Source organism: Equus quagga, chromosome 18 (assembly GCF_021613505.1).
Source record: "Equus quagga isolate Etosha38 chromosome 18, UCLA_HA_Equagga_1.0, whole genome shotgun sequence".
Taxonomy (NCBI): Eukaryota; Metazoa; Chordata; class Mammalia; order Perissodactyla; family Equidae; genus Equus; species Equus quagga.
Genome location: NC_060284.1, coordinates 35,902,165 through 35,926,906, shown reverse-complemented (window position 1 = coordinate 35,926,906; position 24,742 = coordinate 35,902,165). Strand labels below are relative to the sequence as shown.

Here is a 24,742-nt window from a genome sequence, read left to right as displayed (position 1 = left end):
ATCTAAAATAAAGATTTCTTACAACATTTTGCTAAGTATATTAGCTTCTGCTACTATTAATATTTTGCTGGATTTTCTAGATTCTCTATAGGGAATTTGGGGACTGTTTTTCAATTGAGAAGAAAAAGCCTATTGTGCAAAATAGCTCTACTAAAGGTTCTTTATATTTTCCTGTGGCAGGGTCCCCAAGGGGAGCCTGGACCTCCAGGGCAGCAAGGGAATCCAGGACCTCAGGTAAGTCTAAGCCAACACAGCTCCTTTGAGATGGGGTAAGATGGTATCTTTTTACTGGAAAATTAACAGCCTCAAAATTTTCTATGTAGGGCTAAATATGTTTCCAGTGTAAATTCAGGTAGATACTTCTTTCCTCTCCCCTTTTTTTCTTTTTAATTTGAGCAAATTTGCAGAGGCCCCTCTCTTCCAAGAAAAAATGAGTCATTCACTGTTCATGAAATGTCAGGACTAATAGCCACACCTTCAGGAGGGTTCTGAATAGGATCACATTACAGTCCCATTGCCAAAAGGGTAGCTTGTGTAAAACTCATAGGGTTCCAAAATTTTATGGGGAATGCGAAGGATTTATATAGAGAGATTCTTGTAACTCATTTCATGTGAAATAGAGGCCTAATAATTTACTATTTTAAAAATGTATTCTTGTGATGTGATTCCTGATGGATGAAATTAATTCTTTTAAAATAGGGTCTTCCTGGTCCACAAGGTCCAATTGGTCCTCCTGGTGAAAAAGTAAGTTACTCTGTTGTTCTAGCAATGTCTGATGAACAAGTTTGGGTTTTCAACCTTAGGCAGGTGTAAGGCCCGCCTCCTGTTTTTGCTAAGATGTCTAGATGGCTCAGTGCATGAGGAATTAATCTGGAGTTAAACTATGAGAGTACACTGTGAGGAGAAGTCATTAATACATCTCTGAACTGTAAATGATAAAATTTTCACCGAGTTTCCATTTGGATAGCTTCCATATGTGACATTCTCAGCTATATTAATTTCAGAAACATACTGGTATAAGTGAGTTTTCTCTTTATTTTGCTTCTCCTTTTATTTCTCATTATTTAGAAAATGTAATTAGGTTTGCTTGTGACAAAGGGTTTCTAGGATGATCTGATTAAGGGAAAATTGTGAGTTATCATTACCACCATTTCTCATGTGTAAATGGCAAATGATGTTTTTGCTAATAACTCAATGTCTAGCTCAAAACAGGAATAAATCTTTAATTAAAGAGGCATCTTTTTCCCTGATCTCATCTGCCAGATTCTCTGAGTAATATTTCCTGCCCCTGTACTTACAGAGCAATATTTGCACTCCCCCATCTTCCCACAGCTCAAGACAACTACTAATCTGCTCTCTGTCTCTATAGATTTCCCTTTTCTGAGCATTTCATATGAATGAAATATATGACTGAACTTAATATATGAATTTAATCATATGAAATGAATATAATATGTGACATTCATGTCTGGCTTCTTTCATTTGGCATAACGTTTTTAAGGTTTATCTATGTTGTAGTATGTATCAGTACTTTGCTCCTTTTTATTGCTAAATAGTATTCCATCGATTGAACATACCACATTTTGTTTATATGTTCAGCAGTTGAGGTACATATGAGTTATTTACACTTTTTTGGCAATTATGAATAGTGCTGCCTGGAATATTTGCATACAAGTGTTTGTGTAGACATGTTTTCATTTCTTTTTGGTAGATATTTATAAGTGGAATTGCTGGGTTACATGGCAAATCTATGTTTAACTTTTTAAGAAGTTTCCCAACTGTTTTCCAAAGTGGTTGTAACATATTCCATTCCTATCAGCACTGTAAGATTGTAGTTTCTTCAGATCCTCGCTAATGCTGGTTATTGTTTCTCGTTTTGATTATGGTCGTTCTTCTTGGTGTGAAATGGTATCCCATTCTGATATTAACTTGCATTTCCCTAATCATTAGTGATGTTGGACGTCTTTTCATGTGCTTATTGTCCATTTCTATATCTTCTTTAGTAAAACATATATTCAAATCCTTTGGTAATGTTCTAGTTAAGTTATTTATCTTATTATTAAGGTCTAAGAGTTAACATATCAAATTTAAGTGGTTTTTAAAGTACTTTTTTCTATGCATATTTCTATATGCTTACAAAATTAGAGTGCTACTGGAAAATGGCTTATGAATTTAAGATATTAGGTCCCAAAGGGGTTTTAAATCCTTATTTTAGATCAGAGATTTTAATTTGTGCCACTCTTACATTTTAGAGTAGCTCATCATAACCATACTATATTTGTAATAAATTGCACTTGAGACATGTGCCTATTAAATTTTCTACCATGATTTAATTATCTATGCACTAGATTCCTAAGAGGAATTTGCTGTTAAGGAAAATTAGTATATTTGAATTCCATTTGTTAAAGCAAAGGTAAAATATAGGATCTGGTTCACTGCACTTCTTGTGGTAAGAAGAGAGATGCTTCTTTCTCTACTCTTCCCATATCAACTTGTTCGTTCAAGGATAGTCTCTTTCCATCAAAAGGAGAAAGAAATTCAAGAACATGAAGGAAACATGTTTTATTTATATTGCACCTGTGGTATATATTTTATTGTATCTATATTCTTTTATTTTCTTTATGATATACTGTGATCTGTTTATTCTGGTTCAAGAGCCTTGTCTCCCAAAACTTGGTGAATAGTGTTTTCAATTGGATTATGGTATAATCTAACAACTAAATATAATTTAAATAATGCCTTATATTTTTAGTTACCAACAACTTTTACATTTTTGTCTTGTTATTATATCGGTTATATATTATATAGTTAAATATTAGTTAATATATTTGTGATAAAATATTTTGTAAAGTTTAAGTTAACTAAAATGGATGACAGCTATACTTGTTTTTCTGACATTTTGATAACAAAGATACTGAATACGTCCTGTGATTTAATTTATGATTTCATAATTTACATTACTCATATATTAATTGCTTTACAGAAAACAAATAGTATTGTATAACTTTATGAGCTAAGTATGAAATAGAAAGACACAAAATAAATATTAGTTAAAGGCAAGGACTTTGAAGACATGGATATGGTTGGGTTCATTCATATTGTAACTCTGTCACATATTAACATTGGTTAACTTACCCAAACTCTTAGATAATAATATTACATGGAATTGTTTGAGACTTAAAATGTTAAAATGGATTCTATTCATATAAATATATGTGTGTGTATATATATGTATTGCTTAACATAGGGCATAGAAACACAATAAATTTTAACTATTTTATTAAAGTCTAAGAAGATGACATTCATTCATTGTACTTTATTCTCACCTCTCCAGGGAAATAGCAGGCAGTTAAGCAAGCAGATAAAAGTTTACAGAGCTTCCATTCTAAAAGAGATGGGTTGATTTTAACTTGACTTAAAAAATCACCTTATAGTAAAAGAGTTGTGATATTTCTAATCTATTCTTAAATATATAGCAAGAACAAAAAATCCATGTAGTACTGCCCACAAAGTCATTGTCATAGAAATATCAGATCTACTGATAATAATAGTTAATGGAATAGTTCTGCATTATTACTCTACATTTTGTTTTTAAGACCATTGCCTTGATAACAAAAGAAAATTTAAGTGACTGGCATAATATCGCCATTAAAAACTTAGTGTTTTATCATAATTACAAACTGTTTTGTATACATATGTCAGATTACTTGACTGAATGTGACTTGCAGAGTGGTGAAGGGGATTGAAACTTTTAAATTCTTTAAATTAAATGCAGTTAACCTCAGTTATAAATCTAAATTGTTTAAATTAAATGTTATCTTTATTTTTTGTCGTTGTTCCATAGTGATTTAAGTGAGGCTTTCTTGTAAAACTCTGTACTGTCAGTCTCCATGATTACAATGCTTTTCCTAAATACTCTCTGAGCATAGAAAACCCCTAAACTGTGTCCACAGTCTAGGATTCTTGCTGTAATCTTGCCCTTTCGATTGCTTCTAAATCCTGGCTAATAACTTGACCAGTAAGCAAGAATGGCTTGGGCTCTGGGACTTGATAAACTTAATTACTCTTAGTAGAATGCCTATTTTTCTCCCAAGAAAGCGTCTACTTTTGCAGTAGACATTCTTACTGTGTTCCAGCCTTAGCGATGGTCAACGCAAATGAGATTTGAAACCCTCTGGGGTAAACAGAGATTAGAGTAATCTGTTGAATAAATAGTATTTTGCAAACTATTTGTTAATTGCATATTAGGTGATGTCCTTTTTACATCAAAGTATTGAATTTATTTTTTTCGTGTGCTATGAATAATTGTCACACTATAACTTTTATTTCTTAAAATTTTTAGTAGTTAACTGATGTTTCATCAATGTTACTATGTAATTATTTGAATTGGCATTTAATATTATTGATGGAAATACCCAATATTTGCTTCTTCAATGATATAAATGAATGTATTTCTGACCTATATTGTTTTCCTTTTTATTCTCTAAGCTCTAGGTTATTGTGGTATGCAAAAACTAATTTATTAGTTAAAAAAGACACATTTAGGACTATTAAGGTAGCCAAAAACTAGCATATTTTTGGCATATGTTAAATTTGGTTTTCCTTTATCCCTATATACCATTTCTTTTACATAATATGTTTAAATGTTTGTTGCTTTAGATAAAAGCCAGTGACCCAAATTAAGAATTTTTTTGGTAGTATATGCCTATGTTCATTGTTAGACTTTTCATTATTTTCATTTTTTAAACTAAAATGTACTCTTTCTCTATTTGATTAGGGACCACAAGGAAAACCAGGGCTTGGGGGACTTCCTGGTGCTGATGGCCCTCCTGTAAGTAATAGTTACCTGGTCGTTAGCACTTCTATATATTATCTTCAAAAATAGATTTTACATGTGTTTTATACGTGGTTTTATTAATTCAGCAATAAAAACAGATGTAGCCAGTAATTAAACATTCATCTCTCTAAAATACCATTTCATCATGTCACTTCCATAATGCAAAATCTTTAATGAGCTTGCGGTGGTCTTTGGATAAACTCATTCTGTCACTCTAGGCCAGAAGCTCATATTTTCCTACCACTCACTTTTCTCTCAGCATGCTCTAAACTTTTCCATTGCTGTACCTTTCCCTGTGTTCCTTCTTTTTCATGGGAAGCCCTTTTCCGTCCTCTCTTCCTTTACAAAATACATGTTTCTTGAGAGTCCAGGTGAAATTCCTCACCATTCATTCATAAATTTCCTCAGATCTTCCATGAAAATTCCTCAAGCCTTCAGGGATTTCCTCCTGAAATATAACAGTGTTTATTATATCCTATGACATAGCAGTAAATAATGTAATCTCTACACTTGTTCCTTTTAAAATTTGTTACTTATGCTTTTTTTTCTCTTGAAATTACTTACTCAGAGCTGGGATACAAAATCTTTTTATCCTACCTCTACTTGTTTTTACTGAGCTATAATTGTGATGGAGCTGTACATTTTTATTTACTGACTCAGTAAATTTATTATTAACCCTATTAGTATTTCTGATCTTGTTATATTTTCAGATGTCCCATCCACTTGCCTTAGTTCCCCTTTGAAGAGGCATGTACGATTATTTGATCAATGTGCAAAATAGAAGTCAGATTGAAATACGTTTTTGTAAGACTTTAATTGAAACAGGTTGAATTGTTGATGGATAGTAGTATATATTATTTTATGTGCTTTTCCCAAGATCTCTCAAATACATTATGTAGTTGATGAAACTTACACCCATCCAATATAAGCTTATTATATTTTCTTCCAAATGCAACAGTTTCCAATGTTGTTTAAAGCTGTGTATAGTATGCAAAATGTTCAATATGTTCTGAAATATAAGGAGTGAAACCTCAATAGACTGAAAAAAGGGAAAAATTTCATAGTATTGTAAACCACCATTAATATTGCATCTCACCAATATATATTTTTGCTAAATATAGGGTCATCCTGGAAAAGAAGGCCAGTCTGGAGAAAAGGGTGCTCTGGTATGTTACAAAGTATCCATTTAAATGTCCTGTCGCCTTATCTCTAGGAGAAAAATGCTTTACTTTGATCATTTCTATGACATATATTTTTTTCCATTGATCACTCAGGGATATGAATATTAGAAAATAATTATCAGAAAATACTTTATCTCAACCTGTAAATATGTCTTTATTTTCTGAAGAATTTTTGCTAACATTTAAATATAAATTGTGTCCCTATAGTTATTTTTTGTTTAGGATAAGTGTTTCTTAGATTGATAACTTTTAATTTTGTATTAGGAATTTTATAAATTAGACTGCATTCTCTGTTTTTTAAAAAATATTCTCATGGTCAGAAATAAATCCACATTCTGCATATGGAGTATATGTGGAATAAATGACCGTAAATGATAATAATGAAATTAGAAGAATTACTGAATATCATTAAACTGTTTATGTTACTCAGATTTTATCTTCACTTATTGCTTTCAGGTAACCTTTAAATAAGAGGAGATTGAATTGTAAGAGCAATGATTATCAAACTATCTAAATAAAATATCAGAATAAAAGCTTATTCAGTGTTAATACTATTTTGGATTACAATGCAGGCGTAGGGTCATTTTTGTTAGAGTTGTTAGTCTTGGATTCTTATTAAAATAGTCAGCATTACTACAGAAATTGTCTATTTGACATATTGTTCCCTTTAGCTAGGCTAGTAAAATGAAGCCAGCTGTGGGAAATATAGAATTGTATATGTATGTAATAATTATTTACATTTGTTACATACTTGTAATATTTATCTTACTTTCAACATGAATATATCATGTACAAAGCTTGCAGTAGGGTAGTGCTAGTCACATGATTTTTTCATCATATCTGACATTAGAAACAAATGATAAATTACCCAAGAAACCTCTACCAATAGTAGAAAAATACCATATCCTTGTAGATTATTTGGTAAAATTATAGTGTGTGAATGAGTAATACTTTTAAGGTACTGTATGTCTAAATTGCAGTGGGTCTTTTTCAGGGTCCTCCTGGTCCACAGGGTCCTATTGGCTACCCTGGTCCCCGAGGAGTAAAGGTAAGTGTTATTTTTTTCCCCACATTGTTTAATTCAATTTAAAATATTATGGTCGTTTAATTCTTTTCATTTATTCCATAGGGAGCAGATGGTGTTAGAGGTCTCAAGGGCTCTAAAGGTGAAAAGGTAAAACATAATTTATCTAGATGATTTTAACTATGTATCAATTATGTAAGAAATTAAAGTTTATTCAACAGATATTTCACTTCCCAAAGATATTGAGTGATTACTTACATACCAGACAATGTGAGTCTAATTTTGTACTCTGTATCTTGGAAACTTTTTTGAAAAATTTTTTATATTCTGAGGTGAGGTCTAAATTATAGAACAGAAGCAAAGGTAAGTCATAGACAAAATTAATCTTGCATCCTTTATTTTCTCACATGTATTTAACTTTTGTAAATCATAGAGGTGGTCTTATGAAAGGGTTTGCTACAGTGGTTGTACAATATCCTGTTATATGCATAACAGAAGAATGTTTATTCCCTTTTTCTTCTTTTACTAAAATCTCCAAAATTCATAAACTGAAATGCAGTACAAAACATGAAAGTTAGAAGTACCTTAACTCAATTCGGGGAAAAGGAAGTGATACCACATGCAGAGCAAAAGTGTGAATGAGGAGTAAATAAAGATTAAAACCAGGCAGAGGTGGATGAAAGAATGTGTAATGTTTTATACAGCATTTATATTTTACCTTTGGATAAAGAACGTGAAATTGAGGGTTTTTTTTTTTTTATATAAATGTTCAATGTAAGAGTAGAGCACCCAAGTCCTTCATTGATTAAGTTGAAATGGAATGACATTACTCAGAATCAGTACTGGATTAATTCTCACTACAATATTACATTTAAAAAACTAGGATTTGGTATAAAATGTTGGTAGATTTGCTGAGAAAATATGGAATATAACTGTTTATTTCAAGGATAACTGTTTATTCCCATCGTTATAATGTTATCAAAAGCACCTTGAGTAGATTTGATATCTGTAAGGAATGGGTAACGAGGATGGATGGACTTTTTACATCCATCGTAATTGATTTTTCTGAAAAAATTAAAAAGTAACATACTGAAGCATTGTCAAGGTATGCAACTATATTGTCAGTTCTAGTGTATTAAAAATGTCATGCCTTTTAAATTAACTTAGCTGCTTTGATGAGAATCCCAATTCATCCTGATACTGATCATCACAGATGAACTTCAGGGTATAGTTGTCTTACTGAGTTGACAACTGAGCACCGTGATGAATCGGACAGTGTTGAACTTGTAATTATTTGCAGGTTGCCTACGCAAAAATATAAATATTGTCTCATTTTTGAATTTCTCTTGTTAAGACATTTAAATATCAATTCTCATTTTTTCTCTGGAATCAGTGCCCCCATCAAGGATTTTTAGGGAAGGAGATGTTTAAAAGAAGGGTCTTTAATTGGGGTGGGGAAATTGTAAATTTCCTGGAAAGAGGGATAGAGACAAAAAGACAGAGGTAAATAAAATTATATGTGATGAGATATATGTGAGGGGAAACCTACCCTGGAAAAAAATAAATTCATATTGCTTATATGAGGAAACAATTCGAGATTACTGGTTGTTTTGAGTGATGTATGGTCTCAGAAGCAACAAGCAGATATAAAAGGAAAGAACTAACATTTTGAATTGGGAGTTAAAAGCTCTGAGTTCTGATTCTAGTTCTCCTACTAACTAGACATGTAAACGTAGTTTCTTTACTTTCCTTGAGCCTTATTTTAAATCTGTAAAATGAAGACACAGTCCTAAAAATCTCAAAGGTTTTTTTCAGCTGTACCTTTTATTTCATCCCATATACTATACTAGTAGTATATTACTTATCTAGATTTAGATAAATGTAAATGTTAATGCAAACTTTTTTCAAATGATAAGAATTCTCCCTATTTTCAACTTTAGAAAGAGTCATTAAATCCTAATGAATTTTAATATACGTTATATATTCTGCTTTTTTGAGTTTGTATTATAATCAACCACATGTCATAAGAGATAAAGAAATTGAAACTTTGTTCTTTTTACATATAACATTAATTGTTTACTAAAGGTGAAATAGCAAGTTACTTCCCTCACCCTAACTAGATTAAAAATTCTCCATTGTTTAAACTCAGATTTTTCCTTAAGTTTCCTTAAGATTGTTCCTTAAACCTCAAGTAACATAGCCCAATAAATGAAGTAGCATAGGTCAATTCCTCTTTTGCATGTCTTCTAAAATTGTTTCCCTTTTTATTATTTTTTTAAAGATTAATTCAGACCTGATAATTTTAGGACTGGAAAGCTTAGTAACTTTACAGTATTACTTGTTTAAAAAATTGTCACTTATAATAAGGATATACCTAATAATTTGAGTCATCTAATTTATTGCTTTTATTAGGAATGTATTGAAAACAAAGCTGTGACAGAAATAGCATCTAGTCCACTACGTTCTCTCTTAAAAAAAAAAAAACTCTGCCTAGAAAAGATCCTAAAAACTGTTACTGATTTTTAAGCATAGAGTGAAGTATTCTTTAAACTAAACTTGGCAACTGTATAATTACCTTTCTCTCTAGGGAGAAGGTAATGAAGACAATAGTCCAAGGGAAGTTAAGTGGTCATTTTCAGCTTGTAAGCCTCTGCTTTTGCCCAGTTGCGTTCCGTACAGAGAGAATCCTACTTCCACAAGGCTACGTTATGGCCAAAATGTTGAAAACATCAAGCTTTTGTCTTAAAGGAAACTTCTAGACCCGTCAGAATTCTTTGGTTTAGGCAAGATACCAGATTGGATCTCTTTCAGGTTTAGGTCGTATATATTCATAATTACATGATATTTTCAGGACCTTAACATACCTTGCGAAACTCACACTAAGGTGTGGATAATTTCCAAATGCTCATTTAGTAAATGTTTATTGAATATCATGGTTATTGAGAGTCAAAAATATACTAGGCACTAGAAACCGAGAGGTTAATTAAGCCTGATTCTTGTTTTATGCCATTTAGTAGAAAGAAAGAGACCTATGATCTACTAAGTGCAGGATGGCATGTTATTGCAATAATAAGTGTTTACTAGGGGCATGCAGGATGGAGAGATTAATTTTAGGGGGGAAAAGACTGAGGTCATGGAAAACTTCATAGCAGACTCATGAACTGAGTCTTGAAAGAAGAGTAAAGTATCACCAGGTGAATAGAGAAGGTAAAAGATTTGCAGGTGTGTCTGTGAGTGTTGTAACCAACGCAAGAATGACAATGGAAAGAAAGATAACAGTTTTTCTAGAACTCAGTCCCAGGGAATTGGATGAGGGTAGAGGAGAGATTCAAGACCAAAGATATGACTACAGAGGTGAACAACGGCTAGCTCATGGAAAGAAGGAGGGAGGGTGAATAATTATATTCATCAGTAGCTGTTTGGAACCATTCAGGCATTTTAAAGTAAAAATAGATGTGATCACTTTTGTGTGTTATAGAGGTCTTTTTGGCAACAGGATGTGGAAGTGTGTGTGCCAGTCTTTCTAGTTCTGTCCTCATATTCGACCTGAATTGTCTTTTCCTCAAACTCTGTAAGTCATATCCATCTCTAACTACTAATTAAGATACTGACTCCCCCCATCAAACCTTCTTCACTTCACTTCTTGCCTCACCACCATCGCCACCAGCACCAGCAACACTACCATCACTACTACCACCACCGCGACCACCACCACCACCACCATCACCATCACCGTCACCATCATCATCATCATCACATCATCTTTGTTCTCTGAACACCTATTCTACTCTGTCTGTACCAAAACTAACACAAATGTTCTACCTTGAGTTTTTATTGATAAAGCAAAAACGTCAAAATACTCCACAATACTCTGAACAGAATAATTGTTTAATTAATGCTATTGAATATATGAATGATTATTCCTTAGGTATTTAATTTTTTGTGTGAAATTAAGAGGTAGCAAGGTAGTTTATGAAACTTACTTCTTAGAAGTTTAGATTTCAGTAATAATGATAGGAAATACTTCCATGGTCAAAATTTCTCCTCTCTTTGCTAAAAGATGCCCAGTTTTCAGCAACACTGGTCTGTGCATATGGTACAACAATGAGCAATATCTATTTACATATAAAAGTTAATATTAATTTCCTTGTTTTTCACTTGAAAAGAGATTGTAATATAGAGAACAAGTTGAACTAGAAAGTGTTCATCTAAAGCACATACTACAAAATGCATAATAGAAAATTATTTGGTATAAGTTAGTAAGTTAAGGGTAAAGACATTTTATTTGGTAGTCCAAAATTCTTGTAATCCAAAGTTAAAATGATAATTATTTAAACATTAACTTTTTTTTGTTCAAACAGCATAGAATATGTGTTGTTATAAGAGAATGGTTATTTCTCCCAAAAGATAGAGAAAATTTAATGGACACATTTGTAAAAACTTTCCTAGAGTAACTTATAGGCAATAATTATAGAAAAAGAGGAGGATACTAGGGATAAGAGGTTAGAATAGGCAGAGGAGATTTCACAACTAGGATTCACATTTCTCAGAACAATTTTCCCTAATTATCAGTATTCATATTTTATATAGCGATATTTTAGATTCACCCAAAACTGATTAAACATCTGTTTTATTACTTATATTTTTTTAGGGTGAAGACGGTTTTCCAGGATTCAAAGGTGACATGGGTCTTAAAGGTGATAGAGTAAGTGAAAAGAAAGTTTGCACTAGTATATACAGTTATGTGTATGTGTGTATGTGTGTGCATGCTTATATTTAAATATAGCAAGCACAAGATAAATACAAATGTTTGTACTACTTGAGACTTTGCTCATTTTGGTTTTTATATGAAGATTAGACATTTTCATTCTTGTGGAGATAATATAGTATCAATTGTCTTTTTGATGTTATTTTAAATTCCCAAATGTCCCCTAACATGTACCTGAACTCTGTGTGTGTGTGTGTGACATGTACCTGAACTCTGTGTATGTGTGTGTGTATGTGTGACATGTACCTGAACTCTGTGTGTGTGTGTGTGTGAATAAATAGGTAAATAAATTGGGTGCTGTTGTATACAGAAATTTTCAAAAATAATGACCAAATTGCTTAAAAGAAGTAATTTGACAGGTTTGTTCTAAATTTTGTCCATATATAGTGATCTGTGCTGCCTGGAAACTATTTCTCTGCTGCTTTCATGAATTTTTATTATATAATAGTCTTGAATTTTGACTGTAAAAATAATACACTTTTTTTTCTGGTAATGAGTATCTAGAAAAAACAAAAATGTGAATCACTTGAACTAAATTAAATATTTTATTGGGAAGATTTATTTTATAACTAACATAATAGTACCTAATAAATCTAACAAAGGAGCATACTAGAGAACATTTTGTTTCCCTAAAATGCATATAGTCTGTGTCCCGGATGGGGACAATAACTTACATATTCCAGTACCTAATACAGATGCAAACCAAGTCTAAAATCGAGAGGTTGTTCTGGTGTTCCAAACTTGCTATTGTCAGAGAGGAAAAATTCTTTTTCCTACGACTCTGCTAGGTCTTCAGGCTGGGGCCCCATAAAGTTAGACTGGCAAAAGACAGACTAACAAGAGAAAAGCAAACAGAAGTTTGCTAGCTTGTGCATCACGTTTATGCATGGGAGCACTCAGTGATGAGTAACTCAAAGGGATGGTTAGAACTTGGTCTTAAATAGTGTTTTAGGGAAGGAACAATACATTTTTGCAGAAGTAACGAGAAAAAGGACAAGGACTTTGAGTTTCTAGGGCTGCAAATTGTGGGAAGGCAAATATATGGGAACCCAATGGTAGATAAAGGCTAGTTAGTAAAGTTTGTTGTCTAGATTCCTCTGCTGCCTGGTTCTGACTCTGGACTGATAAGGATCTAGTTGTCTCTAGTGATTAACTTTTGTTGTTTCTGGTAGAAAGAGGAAGAAGGACACCTTTGCAAGTTTATCTCCTTACTTTTAGGCAAGTAGGGAAGCTCAGAGAACTTTTCTTGCATCTGCTTCTTCTCAATGGCCTTCAGCATATTCAGCATATTCAGTGGCATATTTCAGAGTGGCGTATTCTGCCATCCTACACTATCAAATCTTGATTTTTATTTTTTTTCCTCTTTCTCTCTGCAACACAGATGCATTAAAATTAATTTAATATGATACATGATAGCATTTGGTTTCTGTGGGTTTTCAAATGTCAGACTATATTCAGTTGTTTATTTATTAATGGAAAGATTGAAGAAGTCAAACACTTTCAAGCCCCTTTGTCACAAATAAAACATGAGTAAACAAACCAAGAGTTGAAGAATATGACTTTTTGATAGACTATAATCTCTGCCGTTCAATCTCCAATAGATTTAAAGTCACAAGAATGTTGTTACTCTGTGCTTCAGGGAGAAGTTGGTCAAGTAGGTCCCAGAGGAGAAGACGGCCCCGAAGGCCCCAAAGGTCGAGCAGGTCCAACTGGAGACCCTGGTCCTTCTGGTCAAGCAGGAGAGAAGGTCAGTGAACAACTTTAAATTCACACAACTTCTTGCAGATGTTGCTTCATGGTCACTTTAAAATATTTTTAATCATCCATATCGGAAATCTGGAGGATTCTATTAAATTTCAAGCATAACCATATACTACTTAGAAGTATCCTGAGATGGATACGTTTATCCTTTTTCACTCTTTCTTATTTTCTAGTCCCCTCTGCTCTTTTTCACCATGTAGGATCAGACACTCCTCAAGAGCTCACACTCCTAAAGAGCTCTTAAAGCTCTTCCACATTGAGAATTTGGATGTGATTAATGAAGGGTGAAAGAATCAATGAAAGATGTCTACTTACTATTTTGGAACAAGTAGAATCATCTTTGCCCCTTAAACCAAAATGTGCATTTCTGTTTTTTCCACATAAACGTGTATTTTCACAGGGCGAGTGTTTTTATAAATATTGATGTTCAGGCCCAACTTCAAGAGATTTTAATTTTAATCTGGAGTCAACCTAGGCATCACTATGTTTTAAAACATCCCCAAATAGCTCTAATATTCATTGGTTTAAGAGCCACTGGGCTATATGTAGTATGTAAAAATATTTGCAACCATTACATTTACATTTAGGTGTAATATTAGGTAATATTAAAATTATGCCTTCATAGAGTATTTAGTGATATGGTAAATATCTTATAATGTGCTATGAGGTTAAATTAAGAAGAAACTAGAAATGTGTATGACAAGTATTATCCCATATGAACACTCAAGGAAAATATAAATAATAATTATCTCTTGTTGATATAATTCAGATGATTTCCTTTCTTTTTATATGTATATCTATTCTCCAAATTTTCTATATTGAGCATGCCGTTATTCTATAAAATATGGAAATTCCATACTATTTAAGAAAATTGTAAGCCCCCCTTACCATGCTGTCCCGGAGGGGAAATATATTATACACGGATTACACAGGGATTATGACCGGACAAATAAAAAAACATTTCCTCATGTCATTATGAATCATGTGATGGAGCGGTTCTACTGTTTCGCACTCCCAGTTGCCATTTGTGAACTGATGAAAAATGTCATCACGTTTAGGCAACACAATGAAAAGAGGGGAGAAAACAAGGACTTACCCGGCCCTACAACCCTTCCACTTAAAGTGCTCATTTGGCAAAGGTTAAGGCTATTTTGGAAATTTCCTCTCTTCTCACCTCCACTCTATACTATGTAAATGGTCCCACGAACTATTCTGAGGCATCAGGACTTAAAACTACCCCACAATTCTTCAACTTTAACAATTCGTTAGTATTTTCCCTTTTATTGAAGTTATCTATCGCCATACTGAAAATACAAACAAATTTTCTGTGTGGATTTATTTTAAAATGACTCTAAAATAAATAAGAGTATATACTCTAATGTAGTAACTAACATAGAACACAAAAGCTCTGTGATCATAATCAGAGAATTTCATTAACCTTGAAATCAGAGGCATAAAACAAGCTATGATAGTGTATCCAAGGGGACATCATCGTAAGTCTACTTCTTAGGGCTTGTTTGCATATTTTCCATCTGAAGACTCCTTACCTATGCAGTCTTGATCTTGAATCAGACATCTCTTTAATTCAATCTATAATAACAAGGTCATCAACTATATTCCTAATTTCTTTCTTGCTTCATCCAGTAAAATATTTGTTTTTATTCATGAAAGACTACTCCTCTTTTAACATTGTATATAGTCATTTGAACTTGTTTTTGTTTTATTCTTCTTTTGTTTAAATGTACATGGGAAATAATGATAATATGTACTTGCTAATGTTTAAGACTTTGATAACTAATATTTTATATATGAAGTGTGTTTACATAAGATCTTAAGGAAAAGGTGTCACAGTAAAATTCCACGTTATTTATTAATTAATTAAATTTAATTTTCTATCTACCTAGATTTTTTAATTAATGCTTTGTTCACAGAGGCTGATTTTGTGTTTTAAAACTCTTAACATTTGTTACGCATCTTTGGACTTCCCTATAATTTACCATTTGTTTCAGTACTTTCAGACTGAGAAGTAATCTCATCACACTGGAACAAAATAGGTACACATTCAAGTACCCACCTTTAGGAGGTAACACTCCAGAAAAATCATCATTATTTGGCTATAGCTCTCAACATTTGGTGTGCTTATTAGCCAGATTTATCCAGATATTTGAGTAAAAGAAGAAACTTTGCTCAAAAATTAGGTCAATCTTAATATAGTTATTTAAATTTTACTTAGTGAGAAAAAGTTAAATAACTCAGGATTGCTTGCTTTATGTTTACAGTGAGAAATGAAGTAATTTTATCAAAAAAGATTCAGCTATATCAACTAACTTTAAATAGTATTTAACGTTAAAAAAAAAAAGGCTTAGGTACTTTCTTTGGTTATGCTTAAGAAATCTCTTTAGCTCAGGGTTCTATGTCCCCAGAGAAGGTACTGTCATTTAGACAATAAAGCTTAAGTTAATGAATTTTACAGCATTAGAGCTATGTCCAAAGCAACATTTTTCCCTCTATTTCAATGAAGTAGTATTATGAAAGTACAGTATGATAAAAACTTGCTAATCTTCCTTTTGAGTGTGCAGATATGTGATTCTAACTTCTGGAACAGTGACTAAAATCATCATTTAAACTTAATTCAACTTAGAATTTTTTGTTACTATTCTTTTTAACTTTAGGGGAAACTTGGTGTTCCAGGATTACCAGGATATCCAGGAAGACAAGGTCCAAAGGTAAAACAAGCAGCTTGATTTTTATAGTTTGTCAACATTTTGCAGAAACACTTTACCTTTCAGTTTGTAACATAGAGATGATGAATCCTTAAAATATAATTTCACAAGAGAAAGTCTTGGGGTGTATAGACTCCTGGAGTGCAGGGAGCTCAGACAGCCTAGGTAATTATGGATCAGGGTATTTAGGAGACGGGATCATGAAACTAAGGTGTAGTCAGCTGCTTCCTTGTAGTTGGAACAAGGACCATTCCAGGGCAGCATACCAGTTTATCTACAAGTTGAAAGTGGATGACAGGTGATGGATAATAGCCTTTGATTTCATTTCCAGTACCTCAAGGGTTTGAATTACAACTTGATGTTTTAAAAATAATAATAATTTAGAATACATCTTTCACCCTCTTTATTTTCCCTCATTTCCACAGTATTTGTTTTCTAGGGCTACTGTTACCAATCTCCATGAACTTGGTGGCTTAAAACAATAGAAATTTACTCTCTTACAGTTCTAGAGGCTAGAAATCTAAAATCAAGGTGTCAGCAGTGTCACACTCACTCCCAAAGCTCTAGAGGAGAATCCGTCCTGGCCTCTTCCAACTTCTGGTAGACCCAGGCGTTCCTTGGCCTGTGTTTGCGTAACTGCAGTCTCTGCCTGCTTCTTCACATGGCCTTTTTTTCTGTGTGTCTGTGTCTTTTCTTCTGTCTCTTGTCACTGGATTTAGGGATAACCTGGATAATCCAGGATGATCTCATTTCAAGATCCTTAACTTAATTACATCTACGAAGACCTCTTTTTCCAAATCAGGTAACTTTCGTGGGTTCCAGAGATTTGGATGTTTTATATGTCTTTTGGGGGGCCACCATTCAACCCATTACACCACTCAATTTCTATTTATGACCATTTGAAATATACATGTTTTAAGTATGAAAATACATGTTCACCTGTTGTACTAATTTTCCTCAAGTTAATCATAAATCTTTGTTAAGGCTGCACTTGATGCATTGACTAGTTACATTAAAGTGGTTAAATGAATTAATGATGATAAAAACAAGCAGCTTGACTATTAATATTAAAGTGGTTATACCATTCTTTTAATTATGTACTCATGAAAATATCTATCTATCTATCTATCTATCTATCTATCTATCTATCTATCTATCATCGATCTATCCCTGTTTAACCCATTCAAGCTTGAGAGGTACAGTAGATGGGGATAAATCCTGGTTATATACTAATCCCAAACATATATTAAATTTCACAGATGATCAACGGGAAAGAAAAATGTTGTTTCCTCTGACAAATGTGAACCACATATGCTTGTGTTCACTCATCCTTATGTGATGATGCGATTTTAGGCTTGGCATGAGGTTTTGTCTTATAATTTATCATTGAGTTTCTAAAAAATCCTTATTTCCTTGTGCAGTAGGAAGTAAACATAATTCTTTGAGTGCTTCTAAAATAAGATTCATGTCATCTATGATTTAAAAATAATACAAGCATTATTTAAATGTTTCTGACTACATTTAGAACACTGATTAGTAATTTTTATCTTTCAAATATTGTCTGTAGTACACTGCCATGTCTCCTAGTTACCTTCATTTCAAATGTCAAGCATGTTCACGTGTATTATGAGTAAAAAAAGACATTCGCTGCATAATTCACAACCTTAAGCTATCCTTAGATTAACTCACGAATTCTTCATCTAATTACTAAGTTGAATTGCAATTGTGGTGGTGTTTTGAATTAAAAACAGAAAGCTGTCATATTACTTGAATGAGCACAGTTTCTTTTATGAGTTTATTTGACATTTTCATCTTTTTCTGTCTTTCCTAAGTCAATTTTATGTTCAATATTCTTTGAGTTCTTTTTATTAACAAAATGCAGCAAAATGACTAGAGAGAAATGTTTCTTCCTAGAAGAATCAAACATTTTTCTTTACTCTTTAACCTAGATGCCTGAAATTTCGGTCTTACTTTTTTATGTTACTTTTCTTGATAACAACTTTTTTCTGTGATCAAAAACCTTTTAGGTTTCTCATTTCTAAAACAAAAACGGATGGGCGTATCAAAGATCAAAGATAGCTTCACATTTTTTCCTATGTGGAAGCCAATGAATTTTGAATAAATTTGTCTTCATTGTACTAAAAATGAAATTCAGCTGATTATCGCTTTCAAGCAGTTTAAGAAGTATAATTAGACATTATAATTTATCCAATGTCTTACCAGCAATATAAACTATAATGAGTATTTAAAAGATGCACTGCCATATGTACTATAAAAATGATAGCTATTTCAAAAAGTAAAATCTATGTTAAGGTAGGATTCTTTCATATTTAAACAGCATTTAAAATAATTTGGAAAGTTTTACACTTATTGACTGAACCAATTGCACCAATACCATTTGAGTTTTGACTTTTTGTTTGTTGTTTTCTTTTTTCCATTGAAAAAGCAGATAATGCCTTTTCATGGAAATTGTATATTTTGGTGATAATTCTTTATACGAGAAAAGAAGAATGTGTCCATATATTACAAACTGTTTAGTTGGTAGATTGGACATTTTTGTCTCTTTCCATAAATTTCTTAGAGCAGAAACAATGTAAGAAAATTAACTTATTAAAAATAAAATTGATGCATAAGAGCTGTTTGTTTGAATGGAATCTCTATAAATGTGGTTAGTTAGCTATTTTACCCAGGACAGAAATGAACATTTGTTTCCAAATAAAATTTGATGGAAATAAATTATTTCCACATTGGATTATACTCAGTTGTCAAATTCTTAGAGTAGTCACAGAGTATTCTACCAGATATAACTCTCTGATTCTCTGTAGAGAAAGAGAAAAGGCTTTGAAAGCCCTTCAAAAAATGTAATTTGCAGAGTTTTCTTTTTCCCGTTATTGTCCTAACAATCCTCTGTATGTTGATCACATAGTTATCCCTATAGGCATGAATTAGAATATATTTGGAAACGGGTCTTAAAAAGAAGCTCAGCAGTTCATATTCTTGGTTATTATTTTGCCCATCATCTGCCGTAAATTTTCACATACAATTTTCCTGTACAGGAAATATAAATTCATAGCATCCATCCTGTATGTATCACCTGAAGAAATTTTTAAAAATGCAGATTACTGGACCCTTATGCCAGAAAGTCTGTTTCGTAGGTCTGCAGTGCAACTTGTCAGTCCATATTTTTGGCAATCACTCCCGAACATTCTGTTACAGAGGAGCCATTTATCACTTCGAGATAGATTACTTTAGGTGTATTTCATTTCAAATGACTGGATAAAAAACCAAGGATGTAGGTGAGTCAATGAAGGCTTTGTTATATCTCCCTTAAATCATGGAGAAGTGTGTAAAATTTGAATGTCTACTACTCATTGCTAGACACTTTACACTTCACTGCATTTAATCCATACAATGGTCTAAATGGGAAAAGTGAGTATTTGGAAGTCCTCCTTCCCCTCCCAGGGTCTCACAGTTAGCAGATCGAAAAGCAAGGATTTCATGATATATAGTGATGAAGCAAACCAATCAAAGTCATGTTCAAAGGCATCTCTGAGCAGATGAAAATCTGGAGATATGCCCAAGGTGAAATAGGGGGATTTGGTTATTGAAGACTATATTGTATTCCATCTGTAAAATGTGGCCATTTGTGGACAAAATTACATAATGCTTTTACTCTGCTTATTACGTATTTAAACACTCATTATTTGTTGTTATCTATCATTATCACTTTTATGCCTTGCCTTCCTTTATTCCAACCTCCCACAAATCTCCAAGTACCTATACGATGTGATTGCTTCATTTTGCAGAAGAAAAAAATACGCTCAAAGAGGACAAGTAACGTCCCCAAATTACTTTCCTGAATGAATGACAAGCAGAAGCCTTGAATTTGTCTTTGGAATTTCAAAAACAGGATTTTAATGCCAGACTGTCTGAATTAGACTCTCAGCTGGATCTAACCACATTCAAAAGTCAAACAGAAAAGACAGAGGAAGATTTTTAGTCTTTGTGATTTATTGAGCTCTAAAGATATAAAAATATTCATCTGAAAAGTGATAGGTATACAAATACAGTAATGTTCACTCAGGAAAAACATTTTATACAATTCCTATTTTAATATTTGATTTTTCATGCCTGTGAAAATTATGATTTTTCTTCAGAGTTGAATCAAGTATGTAGAATTATAAGTCAAAAAAATTCTTTTATATACAATGCTCTTTAATTGCTATTTTCTGAGAAATGATATTTGATTAATTATTTTACTTAAAGTTAGAAACTAAAATATGTTTTATCAATTCATGCTTTCAATGCTTCCAGGATTTCACATGTCACTGTAAGTTCATTTTCAAATGTATGAATGGAGGTTGTATGGTATTTTAAAATGATACTTTTGAGTCACTGTGTTATAATCACTTACAGCTTGTGGCTAAAAATGTTAATTACCATGCTCATTGTTTATTATTTTAATTTTTGTAGGGTTCCACTGGATTTCCTGGGTTTCCAGGTGCCAATGGAGAGAAAGGTGCACGGGTATGATATATAAGTATATTGTGTGATATAAATGTTCTGCATAAGTACCTGTTTCTCAGCACTAGACTCACAATTTACTGTGAAATGCTGCATAGTGAAACTGTTTGAACTGTCTTTGGCAGGGCGTAGCTGGCAAACCAGGCCCTCGGGGTCAGCGTGGTCCAACGGTGGGTGCCTTGGTTTAAAATAATGATTTTCATTTTGGATTTAATTTTTCAGGATAATTTTTCTCAGCAATAAAAATCAGTGCTGTGTCTTTGGGTTTGCTTGGCCCTAGATCAGTTTTGTCTTTTGCTTTCATATGCAGGGTCCTCGAGGTTCAAGAGGTGCAAGAGGTCCCACTGGGAAACCTGGTCCAAAGGTATTAGTGCCACCTGTTTCATTCAGGCTTCGCTGTAAGTTCCTCTTCCAGTGGATGGATGCTATGAGAAGGAATCAGAACTGATTTTTCTTTTTTGTTTTTTTTATGTTGTTGCTAGGGCACTTCAGGCGGTGATGGCCCTCCTGGCCCTCCTGGTGAAAGAGTAAGTATGATACAGTCATATAATATGAAATAAATATTATATTTTGCAAATGTTTAAATTTCTGGGAAAAGGTACATGTATCTGCAAATACATGTACATAGTCATCCACAAAATCTCTTCAGAGTTTAAAATTCCTATTCTTTCTTTTATTCCTCTAAAAAAAAAGCTTAATCATTTACGTGCTGCTAATTTTGTTATAGAAGTGAGAGCAATAATGTGTGTAATTGGCCTATGAAGTCACTCTTAAAATCAAGCCAAAATGACTTTTTTCTTTTAAATATCCATATAACACCTATGCCCTCTCCTCCACTCTTGTTTTTCATACTGACCCTCATTTTGTTCGTGGAGCTGGCGGCAGCGTTATGCTGGTAAATGCAAGCGACCAGGAACCGTTAAATCACAATCAATATACGTTCAAATCAAGATAAAACATCTGTTCCAGTAAATAAAAAACTATTTAGTAAATTGATTTTCAATTGATATAAAATAAAGCTAAATACACATGAGTAAGCATGCCCTTTATTTGCTGTTTTTTTTTCTTTTGGCAAAATATAGCATTGCTGTTGCCAGGTTTTTGGAAAGCTATCCTCTCGCAAGGATTTTAAACATTAAATCTGTATTACTGTCAAAGAAATTAGATTCAAATTTTATCTTCTATAATAATTTTCAGTATTATGCAGTCGTATTAATATATTTTTGTATATTATTATTTGAAATTTAGAATAGATGTTTCACAAAGAGAAAGACAGAAGCGCCCTATGACCTACAACTTAAAATTGAGAAAAAGTAATTTTTTTTGGAATAGTTTCTATTTGTGACAGAAATGTCAGTAGATAAGAATAAACAAAGTTATTTCAAAGCTTTGTTTCAGATTTAATTGAATTAAACTTTCTACTAAATATTTCTCACTCTTAATGAACTTTTCTCAAATTAAGTCCATCCCGTACATTTTGAGTTCATAAATAATACATTTGAAATATTTTATGGTCAAAGTCATCTTAAGAAGAATATACAGTTAAATTAATTAAATTGACAGAATCATTAAATACAGTAGAACCATTTAACAAAACTATAACACAACAGGCAGTTTTGTCTTTAAAGTGCAAACTATTCTCTCCTTATATATTTTCCTTATGCATTCCAAAATTTCCTGATCAACCATATATCTTTGCAATTTTATTCTGAAACAAACAGTGGGACCCAACAGCATCATTACTTGTAACTGTAAAAACACTTAGAGACTAAAAAAAGTATATTTTAAGATTCAAAGTAAAAGTTAATTTGAAAAATAAATTTAAGTAAGTGGAAACCATTTGCAATAAACACTTACACGCGTTTTAAATATACAGAACACAGTAAATGTGTTCCGTGTAGTTGATGAAACATTTTCTCCCTAGTCGATCCTCATTTCCTGCAAAGAATTTTAAGTATCTCAAACTATTTAGTTATGTCTTGGGCAGACGGTTGAAGAATGGTAGAGGTGGCATCACAAAAATATTTTCTTCAAAGTATAAGACTTGGGAAGTTCAGGGAGAGAATTTTGTAGTACCATTGGATAAGAAACGAAAGTACCAATTTTGCACATTTCAAACAAATACCCATTAGGATCTTCTACAAGTTAAATATGATTCCTCATACTCATGATTTGCAGATCATGGATGCCTATTATTAAAGACTTTGTTAATACAGCTTTTTGTTGGGTCTCAGATTACCTGATTTAGCAAAAACAGTACAAAATAAAAACAAACAGAAGAACTAAAACACCCAATTAAATTTGAATTTTACAGCAACAGTGAATAATTTGTGGCATAAATATGTCCCTGCAGTATTTGGGACATTTTAAAATTATTCCTTATTTACCTAAAATTCAAATTTCACTAGACAGTATTTTATCTGGCAACCCTAATTTGGTCCCAACACTATCTTTATACTGAGTCTTTATTTGTTTTCTAGGTCACTTGGAAACTATTTTGATTAGTACAAAGAGAACATGTCAACACTTTTTTGTGGAATTTTATAAAGACAGACCCACTTTTTCTTTATTTTCTCTGGACAAATAATTTTTGAAAATTTTTCCTTCTTAAAGAAATCAAATTTTATTTGAAAAGCAGCAAAAAAAGTAGAAGCAAAGAAATTACATTTTAAGAAATTAGGAAAATAGAGCTTGCTACATAACCTAAAGAAATGCTATTTTTAAAATTTTATATTTAAAACAAATTTTTGTTTGTAACTTTCTTGTTACTATGATAGATATTTAAGAATGACAGTTTCATACTTTGAGAACCAAAATGTATATAAGTTCCAAAAGTTTTGCTCATTGTTTTCATAATTGCATGCGATACCTGTTTTCTTAATGACATATCTAACTTTGAAGTTTCTTTTTGATTTTACAATGAGATGTTAGTAATAGCAATAATTTTTGCTGATTTCTGAACTAGCATTGGCTTAAGAATGGCAATGAAATTTCCCTTGGGAAGACTAAATTGATAAGTTGAAAAGTATAAATTCTATTAAAGACTAACATTAGTAAACTTTATTTTTTGTTTAAATATAAATAGATTCCCCCCAGCTGTATTACTTAAAAAATTTTTATTTATATTATCTTCCATTTTATATATGTTCCTTTTAGAAATATAATTGTTATGTTCCAGGCATATAAAGGATTTTTTTACCAAGCCTTTTGCTGCCATCAATATAGTCACTGTAATAGGGTCTATTTTATGCATTTTAAAGCTATGTAAATATGAATGTTGAATAATATAGTTAATTAAGCATCAAGTCAAGAATGATATTATAAATGTATATTTCAATTGAATGTTAATGAGAATCATTATACAGTAAAGTTCTTTTCATCTTATCTACAAAAGAAGTTTATACATGAGTAAAATGAGATATTGACGTCTTCAAAAATAAATATATTTTAAATATAGAGATTAGTTAAAGGCATCCTCTGTGGTCTTTTTGAGATAGTCACTTGTTTTTCCTTTTAGTTTTGTAGGACTAGAGCCAGAACATACATGGAATCAATTTTTAAAATAATTTGTCTTTTTGGGGACTATGACATTGAAATATCCTCCTTCTATGGATGTTTCCAGGCAATATTAAGAGTAAAGAACCTGTGGAACTTCTTGATACCTTTATGTTGTATTCACTTTTAATACAAATTCTAAGTATTGACAGTGTTCTTGAGTTAAGATCATTGATGTGATGTGTGGTTTTGAGTGAGGAATAGTGTGAAAAATCATCCGTTTTGCTTTTAGATCAGCACAGTTTATCTTATTGTATTGGCATAGTTCTGTCATTATGGTGAAGAAGCTATATACTGTATAGTGTTTATCTCTAGAAATAAACTGCAAAGTATAAAGATCTGTCTTTTAAGGTATATTCTTAAATTTCC

At 32.2% G+C, this 24,742-nt stretch overlaps 1 protein-coding gene across 1 annotated transcript in view; it reads left to right on the top strand.

Moving 5' to 3' along the window:
• The window catches only part of COL11A1 (collagen type XI alpha 1 chain), a 195,556-nt gene that overhangs the window by 87,372 nt on the left and 83,442 nt on the right, over window positions 1-24,742 (top strand). Inside the window, exons 23-35 of the mRNA XM_046645774.1 lie at window positions 181-234; window positions 700-744; window positions 4,778-4,831; window positions 5,959-6,003; window positions 7,013-7,066; window positions 7,148-7,192; window positions 11,694-11,747; window positions 13,450-13,557; window positions 16,244-16,297; window positions 20,768-20,821; window positions 20,944-20,988; window positions 21,129-21,182; window positions 21,301-21,345. Of these exons, the coding sequence (XP_046501730.1) occupies window positions 181-234; window positions 700-744; window positions 4,778-4,831; window positions 5,959-6,003; window positions 7,013-7,066; window positions 7,148-7,192; window positions 11,694-11,747; window positions 13,450-13,557; window positions 16,244-16,297; window positions 20,768-20,821; window positions 20,944-20,988; window positions 21,129-21,182; window positions 21,301-21,345 (711 nt within the window). The remainder of the gene's footprint in view (window positions 1-180; window positions 235-699; window positions 745-4,777; window positions 4,832-5,958; window positions 6,004-7,012; window positions 7,067-7,147; window positions 7,193-11,693; window positions 11,748-13,449; window positions 13,558-16,243; window positions 16,298-20,767; window positions 20,822-20,943; window positions 20,989-21,128; window positions 21,183-21,300; window positions 21,346-24,742) is intronic.